Consider the following 23,428-nt stretch of genomic DNA (forward strand, 5'->3'; position numbering starts at 1 on the left):
CATTGTGCAAATATCATAGAATGTACTGAAGGGGAACAAAGTTTGCCACCCCAAAACGTGTCTCTTTAACATGAGGATTATTTTAGGCTGATTATATTTTTAAAAGACTCAGAAAGTTTCTCTTGATAGCTCCCCCTTAACTGCCTAAAAGAATTCAGAGAAGAAAACCTGTCTCAGGAAGTGACCTATCACCTTAGCATAACATCAACTAGGTGGTAGACTGGTAGGAACCTAGAAAAGCCTTTTGTTTGGTTCTTCTCTGTGTTCTTCTGTTTCTTTGTGGCCAGTCATTTTCCAAATGTTGGGTCCTTTTCACCTTCCTGTGAATTGCCTGCCTTCCCTTTGAAGTTCCTGACTCTCTGCACCCCCAACGTCTTCTGTTGTCTTTGGGTGAGTATGGTATTTAAGGTGAAGGCTTCGGCCGTTTTGGTGAGTTACTCAGTTTTCCTGGGTTTCTCCCATGTATATATGTTATTAAACTTTTGTCTGTTTTTCTGTTAATCTGTTTTATGTCAGTTTAATTCTTAGACCAGCCAGAAGAACCTAGAAGGCTAGGGGGAAGTTTCTTCCTTCCCCGCAGTACTTACACAAACCTAGATAGTACGGCCTACTACATACCTAGGCTGTATGGGACTAATGTTACAGAACCACCATCATATATGTGGTCCATCATTCACCAAAACATTATTACGTGGCACATGACTATACTATTCTCCTTTTATAAGATTCTCTCTGTGGTCATTAATTGACCTCTTTCAGGAATTCAGTGCATTTCTTGATGTTTACCTTTTCTTTCATCTGGAATTGTACTCTTCAAGGGCATCTGAATCTGAGTTTTCTTAATCTGGTATTTAAAAATTTGTAATTGATATTAATAAAAAATTTTGTTAATTTGTAATTGTTTTTATAGTTTATTAACAGACAGATCTCTTTCTGCTTCTTTGTGCTTCTGAGGCAAACTCTTGATTTTAGCATTTCATTCAGTATTGCTTTAGTTTAGATTACCAGATCCTAATGTTTAAATTTTAAGGGCCAGCTGTAAGAGAGAAATGACTTTGGTTTTTCAGAAATCCATTATATTATCTGAGAAGAGCTTTCATCTCTGAATGATGATTTCAATTAAGTGAAATTGCTGTCTTTTTGTTCCTTACCATCCTATATCCTTTTTAACTCCTATCACTTACCATTCCATTCACATTTCAGTAGTTTTCTTTTCAATCTTGCTTTCATATGAGATATGTTTCCCATCAGTTCTTTTGAGACTAACAGTAATATCTAGATCTGTGCTGTCCAGTATGGTAGCCACTAGCCACATGTGGTTATTGAGCATTTGAAATGTGGCTTTTCTGAATTGAGATGTACTATAAATATAAAATACACATAGAATTTTGAAGCCTTTGCATGAAAAAAAGAATATAACATATCAATAAGACTTTATATTGATTATATGTTGTAATAATATTTTAGATCTATTGGATAAAATAAACTACATTATTAAAATTAGTCATCTTTTCTTTTAACTTAAAAAAAATGTGGCTACTAGATAATTTAAAATTACATATGTGGTTCACTTTTGTGGCTTGCGTTCTATTTCTCTTAGACAGCCCTGGTTTAGATAGTATGAAAAAGTGATGTTACTTTCTTGGAAAGTAGTCGTAAAATGAACCATTTATTTAGTCACACAAGTTGTAGCACGTTGAAAAAAATGCATTTATGTACCTAGTTTCTTTCATAAACTTTTTATCCTTTTACCTATTATTTAATAACTCAAAATTCATTTTTATATTAGTTGCAGTTATGGAATTATTTAGAAATAATTGAATCAGAAAACCAAACTGAGAAGTAGCTTTTTCCAAGTTCAATTTTCCCAGCAAGTGCAGCTTGTAGGTAGTCTATAGAACAAGATACAGTGATGGCTAGGGTTTAATACATCTCTGGAGAAATCATCTTAGTAGCAAATTATTTTTTCTACTGTGCCATTTTAAGTATCTTTTAAAAATAGTTACTTTTTTTAAATTTTCTTTTTACTTTTTCTCAACAAAGACCCCTAGTACATAGCTGTGTCTTTTTAGTTGTGGGTCCTTCCAGTTGTGGCATGCAGGACGCTGCCTCAGCATGGCATGGTGAGCGGTGCCATGTCATACCCAGGATTCGAACCGGCGAAACCCTGGGCTGCCGAAGCAGAGCATGCAAACTTAACCACTTGGCCACGGGGTCAGCCCCCAAAAATAGTTACTTTTTAAACATGAAAAATAATGGGGCATTCCCAAACTTACTAGAGGAAATACTGATGTGGCTCTATCTTATTAATATGTTTCTCCTCAGTCACAGCATTTTTGAGAAGAAAAAACTCCTCAGTTGATTTCCTTCAAACCACAAACTGCTTCAAAATACCTATAATGCTGACCTCTAGAAAATAATTTTCTAAATAGGAAAATCTTTGTTTGTTCTAGTTGTGGACAACAGTTACAGGAAGGGAAACAGTAGTTAGTATCTATTTCTTTATCTCCAAGTTCACTATCCTCCTACCCTTTCACTTTTCTTTTGAATTGACTGTTAGATTTTCTGCCTCCCAGTTCTTTGAAGAGATATGATTGAGCCCCAAATGTAAAACGTGGGGAAAAACCTAAAAGAAGATGTACCTTTCAATGTTTAAAAACTTTTCTTCCTCTCTTTGTCTCATAAACTCAAACTGTCTTGTTTAAAACAGTAAAGAGCTATCCAAAGAAAAAAGAAATATTGCAGTCTATATTCCAATAATTACCATCATGTACTGCATTTTTTAGTGAATTAGGACTAAGACTTTTTTGGAGCCTATTTTTGTGAGTGGCCGTGGACCAAACAATAAAGGCGTACATAATTTAAACTCCTCATTCCTCCTACTTCCAGAATAGAAAATGTTAGGGAAAAGGAAAGAATGCAATTTAATATGTTTTCTTGGCTGTCTGACTTGGATATTATTTTCTGGTGTGTGTATGGTGCGGACAGTGGAACATGATCTGGATCAGATTGACTACATTGACAGCTGTGCTGCAGAGGAAGAGGAGGACGAGGTGAGACAGCCCAAGGGCCTGGACGCAGACAGCCTCAGTTCACAGTTCATGGCGTATATTGAACAACGGCGAATCTCTCATGAGGTAGGAAACACATTTAAGCCTAAATATGTTTCATCCTCTAGTAAAAACAATTCATGATAGTATAAATTTCTGTCGTATCAGTGATTTGTTTGTTTAGGCCTAATTATTTGTTTTATTATGTTTAGTTCCAGTTTTATTACTGAATTTTTCAGATTTTAAAAATCAGACAGTAGTCTTAAGTAGGCTTTAGGTTTATTTTTCAAATAAAAAGACATTTCAGAATTTTGAAGACAGAATAAAAGGAGTCCTGAGAGTATCCTGTGTCTTTGAAGAAAATGCAAAGGAATATGATGCTTTTTATTGTTGTTCTTAGTGCTTTTTTATTGTTACTAACTGATGTATCATAGCTTGATCAATAATTAAGAATTGAACCAAACTGCTGACTTTTGGAGCAACATACAAACAACTGTAGAATTTTTATAATGAGTTTAATTATATTGGAGCTTTTATGCTAAGTCACACAGAATACAAATTGTTTGCCATTAAAATTCTTGGGTGTCTCTTGTAGTGGAGCATTGAGTTGCCTTAGAAAACAAATGAGCATTCAGCCCACTGCACAATTTCTGCCAATTCCCCAAGGGTCTCAAGTAGAAATAGCATTCTTCAATATATCTAGTCAGCATAATAAAATGGCTCCACTTCAGTGTGTGTGATGTTAATGTCTGGAGTTGGTCCCAGGCTCTGAGCAGGGGTTATTTGAGAAACACTTGGGGCCTTTTTGAAGAATGATGTATTTAGCCTTTTAGAAATAAAGAATAATCGCTTCAAGTGGGACATGTTATAGAGTGATATTACCATTCTTTAAAAAAAATCCTTCGGTTTTCCTATCTGAAGGCTTTTGAACACAGTATTTTTTGTTGGTGTTCAGAAGAGACTCTTGTATTTAAAGTTGGATAAAGTTATACAGATCAAAGCCTTGCAGCCCAGAGAGAGCAGTGTACCAGGTGATTAATGAAACTACATATGATTCAGGCCATAACATCCCTGATGGAGCAAAGGGCAACTACTCTCCAGTAAAATTTAAGTTAACAATGCGCATTATAATCTTAAAGGGAATCCTTTTTCTTTTATTGTGATCTTTCTCTTTGATCAGTTTATGGTTAATTAGGCTAAATAGATGAGGTATTTCTATTAAAAGTGAAAATGGCTGTTATATGACTGGTGAAAAATTTTAGTACTATTTCTTTAATCTATCATATTGGCTATTTTGTTTTCTAAATTCCAGCTACCTATTATATATGGTAGTCTATATGGTTCTGTGTCATCAGGCTTTCTAAAATATATTATCTATAAAAATATGATGAACAGTATTTTAGATGGAACAGCAAATAAATATTTTTTTATATTCTTGAACACGAAAAATGAGTTGTTTAGAAACTAATCTATTTGAGATTTTAAACACTCTGCTATTGTTTAATTTTATTATAATACCTGTTACATACCTAGAGGTATTATGATAAAATAGGTTATGACTTGTATTTATTTTAAAAATTAAACCAATGTCACATTCATTTTGTCATGAAAATTTCAAGTACCTCTTGCAATAATTTTAAATAATTGCAGTATTGTAAAACCAGGGTGGTAAGTCACTCATGTTAACATACTAGGAGAGACTTTTATTTAAAAAAGCTATATTCACTGAAATTAGAATAATTGTTCTCTCATCAGGATTCTAGAATTGCATCTCATTTTATATGATTCTCATGCCCACACTTTAAGGGAGTTAGCTTTACCCCTTGAAGTAACTCACCAAAGATTTTCTAGTTATGTGTGATGTACCTGTTTCTTGGAGGTAGACTATAAATTGTTTACATTTGATTTTGATATCTTTTTTGGATAAGTTATTTTCTTATTTTTCCCTTCAAGAATACCATTTTGATGATTATTTTTGGTGTTTAAATAAGGTTGTATTTCTTTCTATGGATTCTCATTTGACAAAATATATGCTATGATAACCTATAAGCCTCTACTTTTGATTTATAATTTTATTTTTCAGTATGTGGTCAATATCGTTTAAGCCGGTTTAATTTGCCTCAGTAGTGTTTTTTGAAATGACCTTTACCCTTTAGTTTATAAGTAAATTAAATTGCCAATAATATTTCTCTTTTAATTGATAACGTGTTTTACCATAAATAAAAATTACTTTTTGCTTTATCTTGATATTTTACCAACATCCCCAGGACTATTTGTATGACTAACAGAAGCAACAATTTGTGATAATAAAGAAGTAAAGAAATGTAATCTGCCCAATGAACTTTCTGTTTTTGGGAATATGCAAGAGAAGCTTAGCAAAATCAGGATAGGGTAGGTAGGAATTCCTGTTCTTGATGGAAGTTTGTACTAGACGACCTCCACGATCCTTTCCAGCTCTGACATCTTACCATGTAGTACATATCACTTTATGGTCATTATGAGTGTTTTTGTTTACCAAAGCGGTAATATAGCCGATAATGCTTTTAAACATAAACATTCACATTTGAAGAGTCTGTTAAAATATTTTTTAGTATAATATACAGATCCCTAAATGCCAAGTTGAATGTGAACTGTGGAATCATTGTATCCTGGATACATATGTTAAATTGATTTATTTCTGCTTTTTTTGCCCTAGGGTTCACCAATAAAGCCTGTACCCATGAGGGAGTTTCAAAAAACAGAAGACATGAGAAGATATTTATATCAAAACAGGTCTGAAAGACCAATTCTACTTACTAGTTTTTGTCCTAAAACTCAATAATAAGAGCATGAAATGATTTTGGTTTTGCGCAGATCTTTGTACAACGAAGATGTTTAGATACTATGTGTTTTAGATAGCATGTATTTAGAGCTGAGTGACAATGTGTCTTTGTGCTCATGTAATAGAAAAAGTAGTAAAATTGATTTATTGATTCTAAATTCAGATTGCCTAAACTATTACCACTACAATTATTTGATTTGAAGATGCCTATTAGTAATGAGATTTTATGGTGATATATCTGGCTTTATGCATAAAGAGGGCTAAATGAATTTCGGAAGTCCTGAAATTTTTTTTACCTGAACTTTTGATTAGGTAACAGAGAGATAAAGACAACAATATGTATCCTCATTCCTATCTCAATTAATATGATCTTTTCACTACACTTAGTGCCTCACAGAATATTTCTAAAATTAGCTTCACCATCTAGAGCCCTACTTCTTGTACTTGAATTCCAGAAAGTTTCTTGCCATAAACTGTATCACAATAGTTGAAAAATTCCCAGCCTTTGGTTCTTTGCTTCCTCTCTGTTTCTGTGAAGTCTTAAAGCAGTAGACTTGATATGCCTATTCATAAACAACGGTAAATTTACTATGTAGAAAGCATCAGACATAGTTCTTTACTTACACCGGACAAGATATTAAAATTCTTTAGGGGACTAAGGTATAGATGGATAAAGAAAATATGGGGAAAATACTAAAAGAAATCTTATAACATGGTCTTTTGTAGTCTTATGAGTTAGTTCATGGGATTTAGTTAAATTTCATATCTTTGAAATTTATCTCAGAAAGGCTTTTTATTGCCATGTGTGGCTATATTGACGGTGTGGTCTTTTGAGATTCCAGTTTCACGCGGGGGTTTCCTATTGCATTTCCCCACTCTGGGAGGACCTACGCTTTATCTCCTGTCCCTCTTGCCTCCTGCATCCATCATAAGTAAAGCTCAAGATCTCCAAGATTTAGTAGGAACCCTCAAAGTGAAAGCCAGCTTTTTTTGGGTTCAGTTAGCTTATGTATTCGTTTTCTAATGCTTATATTACAAATTACCACAGATTTAGCAGCTTAAAACCCACCCATTAATAGGATAGAAGTCTGAGCAGGCTTGCCTTGATTCTCTGCTTCGGGTCTCACAAGGCTGAAGTCAAGGTGTTGGCTGTCCTGGAATTTGTCTGAAGACCATGGAGGAGAACCCACTTCTAGGCTCATACAGGTTGTTGGGAAAATTCAGTGCCATGCAGTTACAGAACTGAGATCCCCATTACCTTGCTGGCTGTCAGTTGGGTAACGTTTTTAGCTTCTCGAGTTCCCCCACATTCATTGGTTCGTGGCTCCCTCCATCTTCAAGCCAGCAGTGGCTAACCAAATCCTTCTCACATGTTGAATCTCTCAGATTTCCCTTTCTTTTGCATTTCACAAACCCTCTTGCTTTCCTCTTCAACTTTTTTTCCAGTTTTATTGAGAAATAATTGACCTACATCACTGTATAAATTTATGATGTAGGGCACGATGGTTTGATTTATATAAATTGTGAAATGATTACCACACTAGGTTTGGTTAACATCTGTCATCACAGATAGACACAATAAAAAGAAAAAAAATTCCTCCTTGTGATGAGAACTCTTAGGATCTACTCTTGTAATAGCTTTCGTGTATATCATACAGCAGTGTTAACTGTAGTCATCAAGTTGTATGTTACATCCCCAGTACTTATTTATCTTATAACTGGAAGTTTGTACCTTTTGCCACCTTCCTCCACTTCCCTCTCCCGCCAATCCCCACCCCCACCCTCTTCTGCTTTTAAGCGCTCCCATGATTGCATTAGGCCCACCTAGATAATCTCCCCATTTTAAGGTCAACCAATTAGTAACCTTAATTTCATTTGCAAAGTCCTTTTTGACATGTGACACGTTCGCTCGAGTAACACCAGGAGGTGAAGATCATAGGGACCAAAAAGTCTGCCTACCAGACCTTAATCCAGAATTTTTGTTTTGACTTCTTTTTAGAAATTCTTGCTCTGCCAGCACTAGGAGAATCTTTCCTTATCTGAGCCTGTGCCCTCAGACCTAGGAGTTTGCCATTTATATTCACAGTCACTCACTATTAAGTGACAGGCCTTATATTCAAACTCAGTCACAACTAACTCTAAAGTCCATGCTTTTAACCACTTCCCCATGTTGCTCCTCCCAGACTAGTACATGGTACTGGACTCACTCATGTCTCATTCTTTATTGCATATATCCCAGTTAAAAATCTTACCCTACCACTCTGCTCTCCTCCTCTTATCTTGAAAACTTTAACTGAGAATCTACTGACTAGGAGTGCTAAGATAAATGTTGGCAAAGGTTAGTAAAAATTTAAGGAAGTTTTTTCCCAGCTTCAGTATTATCTTAAACCTTGTCTAGGGGGCCAGCCCCGTGGCCCAGTGGTTAAGTTCGCGCCCTCCACTTCCGCGGCCCGGGGTTTTGCCAGTTTGAATCCTGGGCGTGGACATGGCCCTGCTCATCAGAACATGCTGAGGCAGCATCCCACATGCCACAACTGGAAGGACCCACAACTAAAAATACACAACTATGTATGGGGGGCTTTGGGGAGAAAAAGGAAAAATAAAATCTTGAAAATAAATAAATAAATAAAATTTTTTTTAAAAACCTTGTCTAAGGGAGTTAAGTAATTTAATCCATACCTTAAGAAAATTATAAACATAATTTATTCTTTCAAAACTTATTTTTTAATGCCTAGGAATTTAAATAGTAAAAGAATTTTGTGAATACTTCAAAGATTTGGAACCAATATAAGAAAAAAAATGTGAAGAGGAAGAAAACAATAGAGCAGCTTAAGTTTTTGCTGTCTTAACGTACTATATTTTTAAATTTCATTAAAGTATAAGGTAGACCAGTGTTTCTCAACGGGGAATAGCATCAGTCCCCAGGGGATATTTGAAAATGTACTTATGTATTGTGGGAATTGGGTATCAAAATGACTCCTGGTGTTACTGGCAAGCATTAAGGCTTAACTACTAAAAATGTGCAGGACATCTCGTACAACAAAAAAATTACCTGAAATGTCACTGGCTCTCCCATTGAGAAACATATTCATAGGTGAAAAGGTCATACAACTTGAAGGAGCATGGTGACACCAAGGAGTAACAAAGCTGTGATGGGCCAGCATAGCCTCTGGGGATTGGCTTGGGGGAACCATCAGTTCTCATGTCTTCCTCACTGCCGCTTTTATTCTCTCATATGCTGTGCTTTCCTCTTTGCCTCCATCTTTAACTTTTCACAGCTTAGTTTTTGCCATCTCAGGTAATTTCTTTTATATGTGTACTCATACTCTCTTAAATCTCTGTGCTCTTCCCTTGTCTCCTTCCTAGATCCTGTTGCTGTAGAGCAGGGAAATGTGGTGTAGCAGAAGCACTAAATTACAAGTCAGGTATCCAGGCTCAGCCAATAAGAAGCCATCACTTAACCTCCGAGGGCCTCAGTTTTCTCATTTGTAAGATTAGTGGCTTGGACGCCAGGATTTCTGAGGCCCCTTCCAGTTCTCGTGGGCTGCATGCCTAGTAGTTGAGAGTGCAAACTACTGTAGAATCAGAAAGATAAGGATTCAAATCCAGCTCCACAACTTACTGGCTCCATCGCCTTGGGAAAGTTACTTCACTTCCATGCCTCAGCTTGTCAACTGTAGAATGAGAATTATAATCGTTCTTAATCCATAAAATTGTTGTGAGGAGTAATTGAGAAACACTGTGTGTAGAAAGTCCTTCACAGGGCATGTGTAGTATGTGGTAAGAGCTTAGGGAATATTAGCTTCTATGTGCCTCTGAAAAACATTGTCCAAAAAAATGATGCGAGTCATAGTTGATAAATGCAAAAGAAGTATCGATTACACATGTACATCAAGGGAAAAGTCTCAATTTTAGAGAAAAATAAGATTCTAAAAAAGACCTTTTCTAAGAAGAAAATCTCCGCAGGTTGAGATCTTTGGAAAGGCTTGAAGTAAGGAATTAATGTATAATAACTGAAGAGATCTTGCTAGAGAAAAGATCCTCTGGTGGGTATGTTACTAAATGGAGTGAGAGTCCTGAATGCCAGATTGAAGAATTTGTATTATTAGTAGTAGGTAATAAGAAACTACTGGAGTTTGGTTTTCATTTCCCTAATAACACACTGATTTACTGCATTTAAATCAACCTGACAGGCTAATCATAGTTTAAAATTTCATTTCCTTACTATCAAAAGATCACAGCTCCAACACTGTTAGTTTTAGAGACACAGATGAGTAGCAGAGACTTGAAACACTAAATCCACCTCAGGAAAAAGATAAATATTATAAGAATTATAATTATATATCATAATTATAAGAAATAACACTGATAAAACTGAGAAGCAAGTTTTACTCTTATATTTTGTAAACATCAAATCAGGCTTCATCTTTTTCTTAAAAATAAAAATCAGCAGGGGCCAGCGCAGTGGCACAGTGGTTGAGTTCGCGGGCTGTGCTTCGGCAGCCCAGGGTTCGTAGGTTCGGATCCTGGACACAGACCTGCACACTACTTGTCAAGCCATGCTGTGGCAGCGTCCCACATACAAAATAGAGGAAGATTGGCACAGATGTTAGCTCAGGGCTGATCTTCCTCACCAAAAAAAAAAAAAAAAAAAAAAATCAACAGAATCTTTACTTTTGTTATTAAAATTGCTTCATCACTTGAAAGTGGGAGTAGAAGAGCTTTTCAAGTACAGTTACCAGGTTCTGTAGTATTCCAGATTTCTGTTGATAAAATGGTTTGTATATGAAATGATCTCTACGTGTGTCTTATTTCAATCATGGTAGTAAAGAAGATAATAGTTATGTGTGCTATAAAGAAATGATACTGTTTGAAAAGTGATCTCCAATAACTGTATCGTCACGCTGGCCAACATAGACCATTGTTAGCTTTCTGTAGCTTGATCAGTGATACCATCACGTGAAACGTGAGTTGGAGACATCAGGTGTTCCTGTAGCTTAATTTAATGACTTGGGCTCAAGTTTACAAAGTGCAGTTAGTCTTTCAGTGCTGACTAGACAGTTTACCTATTGATGAATAGAAAGCTGCATTAACAATAAAATTTCACTTACCTTTTATATGTCCATCTGTCTTATCAAAGAGTTTTTCCTTTCTCTTTTTTCTTTTTTGGGTCAGAGTTCCAGTTGAGCCATCTTCTCTCTTGTCACTATCACCAAGTCACAGCCAGGTAAATTTTTTTTTTCTGTTTTAGTTTGATTTTTTTAACTAAGATGGCTTTCCTCTTTTATAATACTTGAATACCATTAATTGCCAGATATCTGTAAACTTTGTTACCTGTCTGGTTGATTATACAGTTAATATAACATGTGCACCTGATACTTGCTAACAGTGTTTTTAGATGCCAGACAGAAAATAAATCTTTCCCCACATGATGGCTTTACAGTACATAGACGAACACAGTGCAAAGATGGGAAAAGATTAGCAATAAACACATTTAAAGATACTCGAGAGGCAAAGTAAAAGTTGCTTGAGTCAGCAGTAGTTCCCTGAATTGATAAGGAATACTGATAAGTTGATCTGTATCCCTGCTTGCATGTGCAAAATGATACTTTTGTTGCAGTTGTCACATACAGACTTGGAAGTGCACCGGAGAAGAGAACAGTTAGTAGAGCGCGCCCGGAGAGAGGCCCAGCTTGCTGCCCTGCAGTATGAGGAGGAGAAGATAAGGACCAAGCAGATGCAGAGAGATGCCGTCCTGGACTTTGTCAAGGTGAGTCCTTTGAATTCATTGGATGATACTCCTTAAGTTTCTTAGAAGTAAGTGCTTATTCGTTTTGCTGAGGCTGTCAGCTTTTAGTGTCTTAATTAAAATGTCAACTTTGTTTTCTCATTCTGGGGAATCTTGAGTAAGTAATGTAACTGTCTCTTGCTTGTTGTTAGATTGATTGTCCTCGTGCAGATAGGCCTGAGGACCATCAGAAGTTGTCTTGCTCTTAGGACAGTCCTGTAGTCTCTTCTCTTAATCAGCAATCTGTCATTAGACATATCACTGTACTGTCCAGCTGCCGTTTCCTCAATCTCTAGGGCATCAATAAGGATCAACAAGATCATGAAAGTGCCGTGTAAAGCGTCAGGTGCCATGCAAATGTAAGCTTGTGTTCTCTGAGCCTGTCTCTGACTTCCTCACTAGAGCGACTGCCAGTGTTTGTAAGACTCACAGGCTTAATGCTTCAGAGTCATCTTTGATTCTTTCCTTTCTCTTCTCTCCACATCTGCTCAGTTAACCACCCCTGTTAATACTTCCTTTTTAAGCATTTTACACCCTCTATAGTTGCATCTAAACCTTGTTCATTTTTTTTGCCTGTGGTAGTTAAATCTTTTTGTTCTGAAATCGCCTTGGATTTCTTTCTTAATAATTAAATAATTATTTCTATTTTTGTTTGTTTAATATCTGTCTCTCCCATTTATCTGTAAACTCCATGAAGACAGGAACCATGTCTGTCTTGTTTATTCTGTTGTCCTCTAGACGCTTTCTTTCTTGTGTTTCATAACTCTAGCCAAAGGCCATCTGTAAGTACCATATACATGATAAATTCTCTTATTTTTTTTCAAACGTATCAGGCGTATGATGATGATCTCTGATGTTCAGAGGGGATAACAATTTGCCTAAGCTTAAATACTCAGCTAGTAAGTGGCAGAGCAAGTTTTCTAGTCAAGACAGGCTGAACAGAAAATGGAAATAAGATTGATGGAAAATAAAGAGTTCCTTTAAAAAAAAAAAAAAAAAGACAGCCTGGCTCTAAACCCTACTCTATGACCACAATGCTATGCTGCCTCTAAGTAAATAATAATGACTAACACACTGTGTCCTAGTGCTGTTCTATGCATTCTACGTAAATTAACTTATCTAGCTTGCCTTCTGTAGAAGTCATTCAGCTAGTAAGAGATATCACATTGTAGACGGTCTTGATTAAATGTCAAATTAGAGTTTGGTCTTGATCTCTTAGGCAGAAGAGAACAATTTTAACATCTTAACTAGGTGAAAAACATGAGAGAAAAGATACTTCTGAAAAACGAACCTTCTCATGTTGAGAACATGTTAGAAAGAAAGATGAAGAAAATGAAATAGAGAGTAATTGGAATAATTAGACTAGGGTAGAAAATGAAGGCTTAAAAGTAGATGGTCTCTAAGGTTCCTAAGGAGAGGCAGTGTTGCACAGTAGTAAGAGCATAGAATCCAAAATACCTGAATTGGAATCCGGCTTTGCTAGTCAGTTTGTGCTTGACTTTTGGAAAGTTACTGAACCATTCTGTGCCTTGAGTTTCCTTAATATGTGTAATATTTAACTATGAAATAATAACTATTTTAGAATTATTATGGATGCACTCAGTTCTTTTACTAGTATGGTGAGTGCTGCATCCCCTACCACCACAATGGATTTTATTAATTAACTATAAGAGGGTTTTCAAGAGAAGCATCATTATGTCTTATACATAGATGTTTGGTAAGTGTTGAATAAATCATTGAAGTTGCGTGAAAAAAAATAATAAGGTCCCAAAGCAACCTTTTGAGGCTGAAAGAATGGTTTTAATGCAAATCTAGCATTGTGGAAAAAAGTAGGATTTGGAGTCAGAAGACATAGGGGCAAATCTCAGGTATGCTACTTAGCAACTTCGTGACCTTGCAAATATCATAGAACCTTTCTTATCCACAATTTTCTCGTCTTTAAATGAGTAAGATTATGATGTTTATCTCACAGAGCAAAAGGTGTACACTTGAGAGACTGTGTCTAAAAACACTTTGTAGAACACCCTGTAAGATACAGATGTTACCATATTATTATTTGACGTCATAACAAAAACTAGCAAATGGGGGAAAAGAGCCAGTTAGTATGGGGAATTGTGAGTTTGGTTTTGGATATGTTGACCGTGAGGTGGCAGTGGGGTTTCCAGGTGGAGAGTTTCCACAGGCAGTTGAAAATGCAAACCTGAAATTTGGCTGATAGGAGAGAGCTAAAGCTGTTAGCGTTAGAGTGATATTTAAAGCCGTTAAGGAGAGAGAGAGTGCTTTCATTGAGAGGATCTAGTGAACCGTCACTGGTCTGATTGCGAATGTGTTTGCATGCATGTATGTATAAAAACATAGTTTTTAAAATTTCTGTTTCTAGATGCTTGTAGATACACGAAATACCGTTTGTCAGTTTATCGCTTTTCGTCATTTAAACTATAAGCTATTTAAGGGAAAGGGCAATATCTTCTAACATGTAGATCTAGGAAAGTGCTATACACAGGAGATACAGATGTTAATGTGAGTGATTATTTTAGTAAATAGAATTGATCATTTCCAGTGTTCCAGATTCTAACCAACATCCCTTTTTTTGGGGGGGTGGGGGTGTATAGCAAAAAGCATCCCAAAGTCCACAAAAACAACCACCCGCCTTAGATGGTGAGGTAAGTCTGTGTAATCACCTTCTCTTTGGAATTTTTATTATTGCAATGGAAATGAAATGTTTGCATGTGACTATCATGTGTTTTCAGTGATAAGTATTGCCATTTTACTTTTTCCCCCTCACAAAATTCTACTTCTTAGGGAGGAGAAGACACAGGCCAGGGAGTTTATCAGAGTCTGTAGATGGGGGGTTTTTAAATCTGTACACATCCATCTGGAGATTATTTATTTCCCTTCCCCATCCCCACCAGAGGTATCATCTCCCTCATGCGTTCTCAAAGCCTGCTATATAGAGTCCTGAGAGCTGTATCTGGCACAGGAGAATGGTGTCGTGTTAAACAAAAAAGACTCTACAAAGTGTTTCAGCTTCAGTGCTCATTTCCTAAGGGCGTATGTTATTGATTATATTTTGTGCACATTAGTCTCATAATATTAAGTAGTACATATGCATTACAAGTTAACATGTAAAATTAATTGCATAACCTTTTAAAAGTTTACGCACCTGTTTTGGTCTGTTGAAATGAAGCTTACTAAATGAGTATTTGTACGTTGTTGACTTTCTCATTAGCCATTTTCTTTTCTCTTTGCCTTCTCATTTTTTTAGTTTATGATCATTACTTCCTTTAAAAATGCAAAGGCACTGTTTCATGTGAATTTTGACTTGGCTTTTTGTAAAATAAGTTATTTGAAAACCTAGTACATTGGGCTTTACAGGCATTGATTTTCAGCAGTGTTTTTACAGCACAAGTGTTTCTAGAATGGTAAAATGTGTTGTTTTAAGTGACCGATTATAAAGGTTTTTTTTAATCTATTGGACATATAATAACCACTTTTTGTTTGTTTATATGAGAACTTATGCATTGGTGTAATACCTGAGAGATTCGCTCAAGCATTTTCTGTTGTCTTTCCTTCACATGGTAATAATTCCGTACAAACCTTTGACAACCAAAGTTTGATAAGTTAATACACTCTTCCTTTTTTACCCCAACGTTTCTTTCTTGATGGTTATTCTGGAGTAATTCGTTATCTAAACACGAAAGCTTCTCAGAAAAATAACATGTACAGTTTTAAAATTTCCAATTGTGTTCTTGTTTTGTCTGAGAAAGGTAGTGAAGAGGTGCTTCGACTAGAAATCATGACTCTTGGGTTTAGTGTTTTCACTGTGTCACTGGCTCATTAAGTAACCACAAGTTCTTTATGTTATTGCTACATCTATACTTTAGCTTACTGTTTTGTGAACAGAGAATAATCCCTGTTCCCTCCTTGCTTTAGAAAGTCTTTAGGCAATAAGACCATATTTGAAGTTGTTTAAGCTCTTTGGAAGAGAATCATTATTCAGAATCAACTTATTAGCTATTATGATGCGTGGATTCTAAGGACTGTGAATGCGGTCTTGTATGTCAGCATCTTCACAAGTATGTCTTAATATGTCTCTTTGTGTATTTGTGAAATATGTCGTGTGTGCAGTTTGTTTTTGACATTGCTTCATTTTTCTCCACCTCTCCAGTGTCCCTTCCCATCCAGAAGGTCTCAGCACACTGATGATAGTGCCTTGTTAGTGGTAAGAGCCTTGCCCAAAACAGAGTTTACATTGCTATGTCTAGAAGAGATTGGAGAGTAGCTGTTGTGCTTTTCATTCAGAAATGGTGTACGTACCATAAAACACGATGAGCATCATTATTAAATGCTTTACAGATAGCTGCAACGGTTTCCCTACATAACTGTTCATGATTTGCCCAGTGTCCCAGTGTTCTGCAGCTATGATTCAAATATCTTTGTTAGTGTTTCCAAAAGTAAGACATTTGCATTGAGAACCATATTGTATGTGTGTTGGGAGGAAAGGCCATAATAGATTACTTTTTTAAATGTCATTTCTAATGCTAGGGGCACCTACTTTATTAATCATTAATTTGGCCCATGAGTCACCTGTGTGTTAAATGGATTCTCTTATTCCATGACGCGAATTATACAACTGTATATTTGGCGTCCTATTTTATTATCTATTTTAAGCTACTGAAAATCCCAAACTTTTAAAAAATGCTTAGAGCTCAAGATTATCCCTCCATGCCCAGTTTTTTTTTTTTTTTTAAGATTTTATTTTTTCCTTTTTCTCCCCAAAGCCCCCCGGTACATAGTTGTGTATTCTTCGTTGTGGGTTCTTCTAGTTGTGGCATGTGGGACGCTGCCTCAGCGTGGTCTGTTGAGCAGTGCCATGTCCGCGCCCAGGATTCGAACTAACGAAACACTGGGCCGCCTGCAGCGGAGCGCGCGAACTTAACCACTCGGCCACGGGGCCAGCGCCCCTCCATGCCCATTTTTGAAACTCAGGGAAACATTAACTTGAAATGCTATCTATTGATCATTTTTACACTCGTTTACTTTTATTGCCTGTTTCATCAGCTGAAAATGAATACAACATGCTTATTGAAAGTCTTTTATCAGCCTTGCAAGAGAATTCTGTTGACATAATTGCTTTTCCCATCATGTTTTATGTTATTTTTTCAAAGTAGTGTTGAAAACTTGAAGTTCAAAAGTCTAGCCTCTGTAGCAGTTCCTGTCTTATGTGCTCGTAACTGCTGCGTTTGTGCACACTGCTGTGTGAACCCCGTACCTCAGGATGCTGTTTCTACTACATAAACTTCCATTGTCGAGATTTCTGTGTGTTCTGCAGTCATCATTTCCTTTGAGATGCATAAAGCACATTTTAACTGGGCAGTTTTGTAGATAAATACAACCACCAGCCTCTGGAGTTTTAGTGGAAGTTAATTGGCATGAGGAGCAAATCATAATTTAAATAAATGCAGAAAAATATTGAGAGCCTGTGATGATCCAGACACTTTACCAGAATTATCTCATTCACTCTTCATGGCAACCTTAAGAGTTAAGGTTAAACTTATCACCATTTTACAAATGATTGCTGAGGCACAGACTGTCTTGTCTAGAATGAGACTTGTCCAAGGTCATGTAGCATAAGTGCAAGGCTGGGTTCAAATCTAGATCTGGCTGATTTCAGAACCTGCATTAAACACCGTGCTGTATTGCCTTCCATACTGTAATTGAAAACAATTTAGGAAACTGAAGATCAGATTTAATAACACATATAGTAAGTGATATAAGCCTGAGTGCCCAAACTTTTTTTTTGCTGAGAAAGATTAGCCCTGAGCTAACATCTGTTGCCAATCCTCCTCTTTTTACTTGAGGAAGATTGTCCCTGAGCTAACATTTGTGCCAATCTTCCTCTATATGTGGGACGCTGCCATAGCATGGCTTGATGAGCGGTGTTTAGGTCCATCCCTGGGATCTGAACCTGTGAACCCGGGGCCGCTGATGTGGAGCTTGTGAACTTAACCACTACACCACCAGGCCAGCCCCTTGAGTGCCCAGACTTTTTTGTCAAGGAAAACGTGGAGTTTGGAAAAACAACAACAAAATCCCCTTAGCATGAAATTTGAAATGGCTTTCAGGCATTTTCAAAACACATACCCTTGTATTTTAGTTATCAGTATTCTTGTCTGACCTAAATTAGATGGCATTTAAAAGCAGGAACCGCGTCTCACATATTTTTTTATGCCAAATAGTGTCCAACACTGTGCAAAAAGAATCAGATTTTAAGTCAGGCTTCTGATCTTCTCAAAACGACTCTTTAGTGGCTTCATACAGTAGAATAAGTCCACACTTCTTAACACAGCCTACCAGCTCCTGTGCACTCTGCTACTGTCTGTCTCTTGTCTCTGGCCTCATGCTATACCAGCATTTTTTCAGCTCTTCAAACATGGCAAGCCCTTTCCTACCTCAGGACCTTTGCAAATGCTGTTCTGTCTGCATGGAATGCCTTTCCCTCCCTGCATATACCCCTTGGTTAATTCCTACTCATCTGTCAGGTATCAGCTTAAATGACACATCTTTAAAATGGCTTTTCTGCATACTCCATGCCCAAATCAAATTTATGTCTCCAGTTATTTTTTTTCTTCATAGTACGTTTACATACATAGGTGTGTTTTGTTTTATGTCTCTCCCCATTAGACTACTAGGCTGTAAGTTTCATGGGCACACAGGGATATTCTCTGTTGTACTCACCTAGGTATACTCGGTCCCTGTCCTAGTTCATAAGATATATTAGGTGCTCAATAGATATTTCCCGAATGAATATGTAAATGCTGTGCATCTAATAATTCCTCACTAAGTTGTTTCATGATGAGACAGTCTGATGATATAGCAAGGTAAATGTTGAATTTGATTTAAAGACCTTGAAATACAGGATTTGAAATAAGGGTTAGTATCATTTAATATCAGTTGCACTAACGTTCTCTTAGGGCCACCTTCAGTCCGGGGTGCTTTCATCTCCGTCCAGGCTGCATGCGTATCCCATCTCTAGGCGCCCGAGAGTATCCAGGCTCATTTCACTTCCCCTTCCCTCCTCTCTTTTTTTTCCTTCTTTGCCTACATAGTGGCTTTTAGCCTTTTTATATTTGAAACTGACAGTAATTCCAGTGCATTTGGTTATAAGGAGGCCCAGGAAGTCTAAATAGGTGAAGCAGACAGTGTATAGCTGTTGTCACAGTCTCATTCTTTGATACATTTCCTTTTTCACTTTTTTCTGCCTTAAGATAGATTATGTTGCAGTGTATGTTACATGCTTCTTTTTGCAAACAAACAAACAAAAGGCCTTGCTATCTATCAACACTCATTAAAAATACAGTTGTAGGGGCTGGTCTGGTGGCATAGTGGTTGGGTTTGTGCATTCTGCTTTGGTGGTCCAGGGTTCGCAGGTTCAGATCCTGGGCATGGACCTACACACCACTCATCAAGCCATGCTGTGGCAGTGTCCCACATACAAAATAGAGGAAGATTGGCACAGATGTTAGCTCAGCAACAATGTTCCTCAAGCAAAAATAGGACGATTAGCAACAGATGTTAGCTCAGCGTCAATCTCCCTCATAAAAAAAAATACAACTGTTGTATATTTTTTAATATGCTTTTTTTTGGTGAGGAAGATTGACCCTGAGCTAACATCTGTTGCCAGTCTGCCTTTTTTTTCCCTCCCCAAAGCCCTAGTAAATAGTTGTACATCCTAGTTGTAAGTGCTTCAATGTGGGATGCCGCCACTGTGTGGCTTGATAAGCGGTGTGCAGGTCTTGCGCCCAGGATCTGACCCGGCAAACCCTGGGCCACCAAAGCAGAGTGTGCGAACTTAACCACTATGCCTCCGGGCCAGCCCCACTTGTATTTATTTACTGACCATCTACACACCTGTTTCTAAGCACCCACATGTGTTCTTGTTCATTTTTCCCATGATTCAGATGTCTGTGGTCCTAGTTTAAATTTTTTTTAATGATTTAACTTATAAAGGCTTGAATATCTTTAAGCCTTTGGCATTTTGTTGTTTTAATAGGTACAGTCTTATCCAATGCCCTTTGTCAACGTCCTGTCTTCTCTGATTTTCACTCCCCATCCAATGAAAACATTGTCATATTTTGAGCAGCTTTTATCTGTAATCATACAATAGATTCTAACACTTACTATCTCTAATTATATCTCTAATATATCTAAGTAGTTGTATGTAGGTTGGTGAAAGGATAAAGGATTCAAAGAAAAGGAAAATTCCATTTACCCTCCTATAGGTCACTTGAACTTTCACAGAGGCGGAAGTGAAATGCTCGTTCTTCCGTAAGGTGTGGTGCAGAATCCTCATGTCCTGTCTTCTCACATCAGAGCCATTAACTGGAATTATAATAAATCTAATTTTGGGTTAACGTTAAAAAACTATTGTCCTTATTCATGCCAGTTCTGCTCAGTTACAATGAGCTCTGTGACTGGATTTGTTTCCCCTGTCTTAGGAACAGCACAGGACTCATTAGTTTCTAAGGCTGTTTTGCTAAAAAATTTTGATGTTCTCAGTTTTATTTCTATATAAAATAACTTTTAATAAATCTTGTCTTTCATTTCTTGAATAATGTGCTATGAGGTATTGAAATAGTTTGAGTTATACAGATGGGAAAACTGTTTCATAAATTATGGCTTTTTCCCCCTAAGTATTCTCTTTCTGCCCTATCAATATCTTAGTAAACCATTTGAAGGTTTGTCAGTGACCTTTCCTTTTCTGTTTTCACTGACCAGATCTGCCTGCCTGCCGCCTGCCTGACATTTTGCTAACATAAATGCTGCCTTCTGTTTCTTCTCTTTCTCTTGAAATGTAGTCGCTGTCAGGGTTGAGTCAAGTGGGCTGTGCTGCTGCCCTGCCTCATCCTTTTGCCTTCACGCCTCTTAAGGTATCCCTTGTTGTAACTCACCAGGAGCTTTGGGGAGGGCGTGGGCAGGGGAGGGGTTACATTTTCCAGTGGGTTGGTCTGACAGCAATCTGAAATGTAGGATTACACGAAATATACCTGATTTGAGTTTAACATTAATTTCACTTGAAATTTTTTGAAAGTTCTATTACACCAGAAACATAGAGTTAATTTTTAAAATTGAGATTCTATTTGAAATGTCGTCCTAATTTTCCCATCTAAGATTTTTTTTTTGTCATGATTAATTATTTTACTTGGGCTAATATTTAATATCAAATTAACTCCATTGTCTAATGTGCATGCAAAATTATTTGAGTCCTAGTCGCCAAAATTGTCACTGCCAAAACCCTCTTACAGAAGAGGTCAGCAAGCTATGGCCCCCAGGACACCTGTTTTTGTAAATAGTTTTATTGGCACACAGCCACTCCCATTTGCTTATGTATCGTCTGTAGCTGCTTTTACGCTTAACAGCAGAGTTGGAATACTGGTTGTGATGGAGATCATATGGCCTGCGAGCCTAAATAAAGAACCTGTGCTAGTTTATTTTTTGAAGGCCTCTAGGGGTGGTAATTCCATATTTGTTATCATATGATACATAAGAAATGATTAATAATCCTGACTGTCAAGAAGATGTTCACCTTGTCTGATTTATATGTGTCCTCCTGTGGTTTACATTTATTTCTTCTGTTCTTTCTAGAGTGGCGATTTTCTAGTTAGTTAGCAGTCTTTATGTAAGAATCTTTATATTTGAAAACTATTATGATGCCACCCTTGTCTTCTCCCTAAATACACTCTGGTTCTTTTACCTGCCTTTCCCAGCTTGTGCATCCTTATGCACTTTCGCCAGTTCTCTGCCTTTCCGTTTGGCTCCACAGTCCCCAGCTAGAAATAGAGCCCTCGTTAGGGCCATCTGGCGCTGAGCACGAACAAGGTTTCTCATCTGTCTTATTCTGAGCATTAGGCTGGCTTTTTCTGTTTTGGTATTCATTTTGCTCAGTATCCACTATAATTGTCACATGTTTTAGTTATACTCCTAAATGATAATTAATTTCCATACCCTGTATCCTTTGTTTTCCTAAATACTTAATTTTGCTTTTGGAACATTTTTACTTCTGTAATTTACTAGAATACTTTCATATTCTTGCATCATGTCCTTCTAAATGCTGACCCCAACTTTATAATATCTGTAAACCTCATTAACCTTGTCTCTGGTCTTTATTGAAGATGCTTCACATACCTAGGTGGCTCCTGAAAAAACGTAATTCTCTTCTATATTAACCCTTTGCCAGCCTTTCTCAGCAAGTTTCCTTACTTGAACAACAACATAGAAAATGATTTGAGGGACTGTTTTCAAAATTCTCTCAAGGAAGGTATGTAACTGCTCCCATTCTAAGAGCAGTTAATTCATTACACTCCATAGATGCCTGAGGGCAGTGGGGCTTATTCTCTCCCAGAATCGTAGTTGAGAAAGGCCAAGCTGAATATGCTGAAAGTGCAGTGAGCTGCCTTTCTGTCTGGCAGACCTGCTGCAGTGTCAAGTGGTTAGTTTAAAAAGATTTGTTCTGTATTTTTTGGTATCCTAGTTACTTTACAGCAGGTATACACTGTATTTATGCATGATTTTATTTCTTTTCCTGCTTAACCAGGCATAAAGTTGAGTTCATGTCAGTTTCCGGATTTTGCTCTCCAGTTCTCCAAGAGTTCTCGGATATAGTCAGTGTCCTCAGAGCGATTTGAACTTATTTTAGCATCCTGGCATGCAAGTCACTAGATTTATGGTTTCAATAAAAGCACATTTTAAAGGTCATCATTTTACAAGTCCCCTCGATTCTGGCTTTGTTCTTCGTTACACCCAACTGTTTATTATCTTGTGTTCCTGAAGGGTTGCTGCCATTCACTGTAAGTCATTTCGTGTCTTCCATCTGATCTAATACAGTTGCCTATTAACTTTGTTTTATTCCTTAATGTGCTTAAATTTCTAGTCTGACTCCAATGAAGTTTTTTTTTTAAAGATTGGCACCTGGGCTAACAACTGTTGCCAATCTTCCTTTTTTTTTTTTTTTCCCCAAAGATTGGCACCTGGGCTAACAACTGTTGCCAGTCTTTTTTTTTTTTTTTCCTGCTTTATCTCCCCAACCCCCCCCCCCCCCCCACCGTACACAGTTGTATATCTTAGTTGCACGTCCTTCTAGTTGTGGGATGTAGGATGCCGCCTCATTGTGGCCTGACAAGTGGTGCCATGTCTGCGCCCAGGATCTGAACCCTGGGCCGCCGCAGCGGAGTGCGTGAACTTAACCACTCTGCCGCAGAGCCGGCCCCCAATGAAGTTTTTTAAGTTTTAAAAAAAAAATCTTTCCCTTATATCTGCTGCTTAAATTTCTAGTCTAACTCCAATGAAGTTTTTTAAGTTTTAAAAAAATATCTTTCCCCTTTATCTGGAATAATTTCTACTTTTTACGTTTTTCTGTTTGTACCGTTGGTCCTTGAACAGGTCTTTGTCTAGCTAATTAGCATTCTCCTTCCTGATATTCTCATATTCCTTGAAAATAGGGATAGTCTTTTGTTTCCTTATAATGATGCCCAGCTTCTGCCTCATTTAGCAGTTTATTCCTTTTGCTAGTTCCTGTTGCTCTTATTTTAAATTAAATTTGTTAAATTTTCATTTCTTAACATCCTAAACTTAGTTTATTGGCATCTATAAACTTGATGAACATGTTGTCTTTTTCACTAATGGAGATGTAATACATTGCTTCACTCGAGAGTGCAGCTTATTTGTAAGTCTTAATTCTCTGCCTCAGAGTATCAAACCAAGGAATCGTTA

At 37.1% G+C, this 23,428-nt stretch overlaps 1 protein-coding gene across 31 annotated transcripts in view; it reads left to right on the plus strand.

Annotated features, from left to right (window-relative positions):
- Window positions 1–23,428, plus strand: part of LRCH3 (leucine rich repeats and calponin homology domain containing 3) — a 111,688-nt gene that overhangs the window by 57,845 nt on the left and 30,415 nt on the right. For 7 of the 31 annotated variants that reach the window (XM_005601913.4, XM_014732838.3, XM_005601915.4 and 4 more), the window contains exons 9-15: window positions 2,989–3,137; window positions 5,746–5,822; window positions 11,047–11,098; window positions 11,492–11,641; window positions 14,272–14,322; window positions 15,828–15,881; window positions 20,518–20,589. In XM_005601913.4, coding sequence (XP_005601970.2) covers window positions 2,989–3,137; window positions 5,746–5,822; window positions 11,047–11,098; window positions 11,492–11,641; window positions 14,272–14,322; window positions 15,828–15,881; window positions 20,518–20,589 — 605 coding nt within the window. The remainder of the gene's footprint in view (window positions 1–2,988; window positions 3,138–5,745; window positions 5,823–11,046; window positions 11,099–11,491; window positions 11,642–14,271; window positions 14,323–15,827; window positions 15,882–20,517; window positions 20,590–23,428) is intronic. The other 24 variants (XM_070243636.1, XM_070243617.1, XM_014732837.3 and 21 more) reach the window with 5 other exon arrangements.

This window comes from Equus caballus, chromosome 19, assembly GCF_041296265.1.
Source record: "Equus caballus isolate H_3958 breed thoroughbred chromosome 19, TB-T2T, whole genome shotgun sequence".
NCBI classification, from domain to species: domain Eukaryota; kingdom Metazoa; phylum Chordata; class Mammalia; order Perissodactyla; family Equidae; genus Equus; species Equus caballus.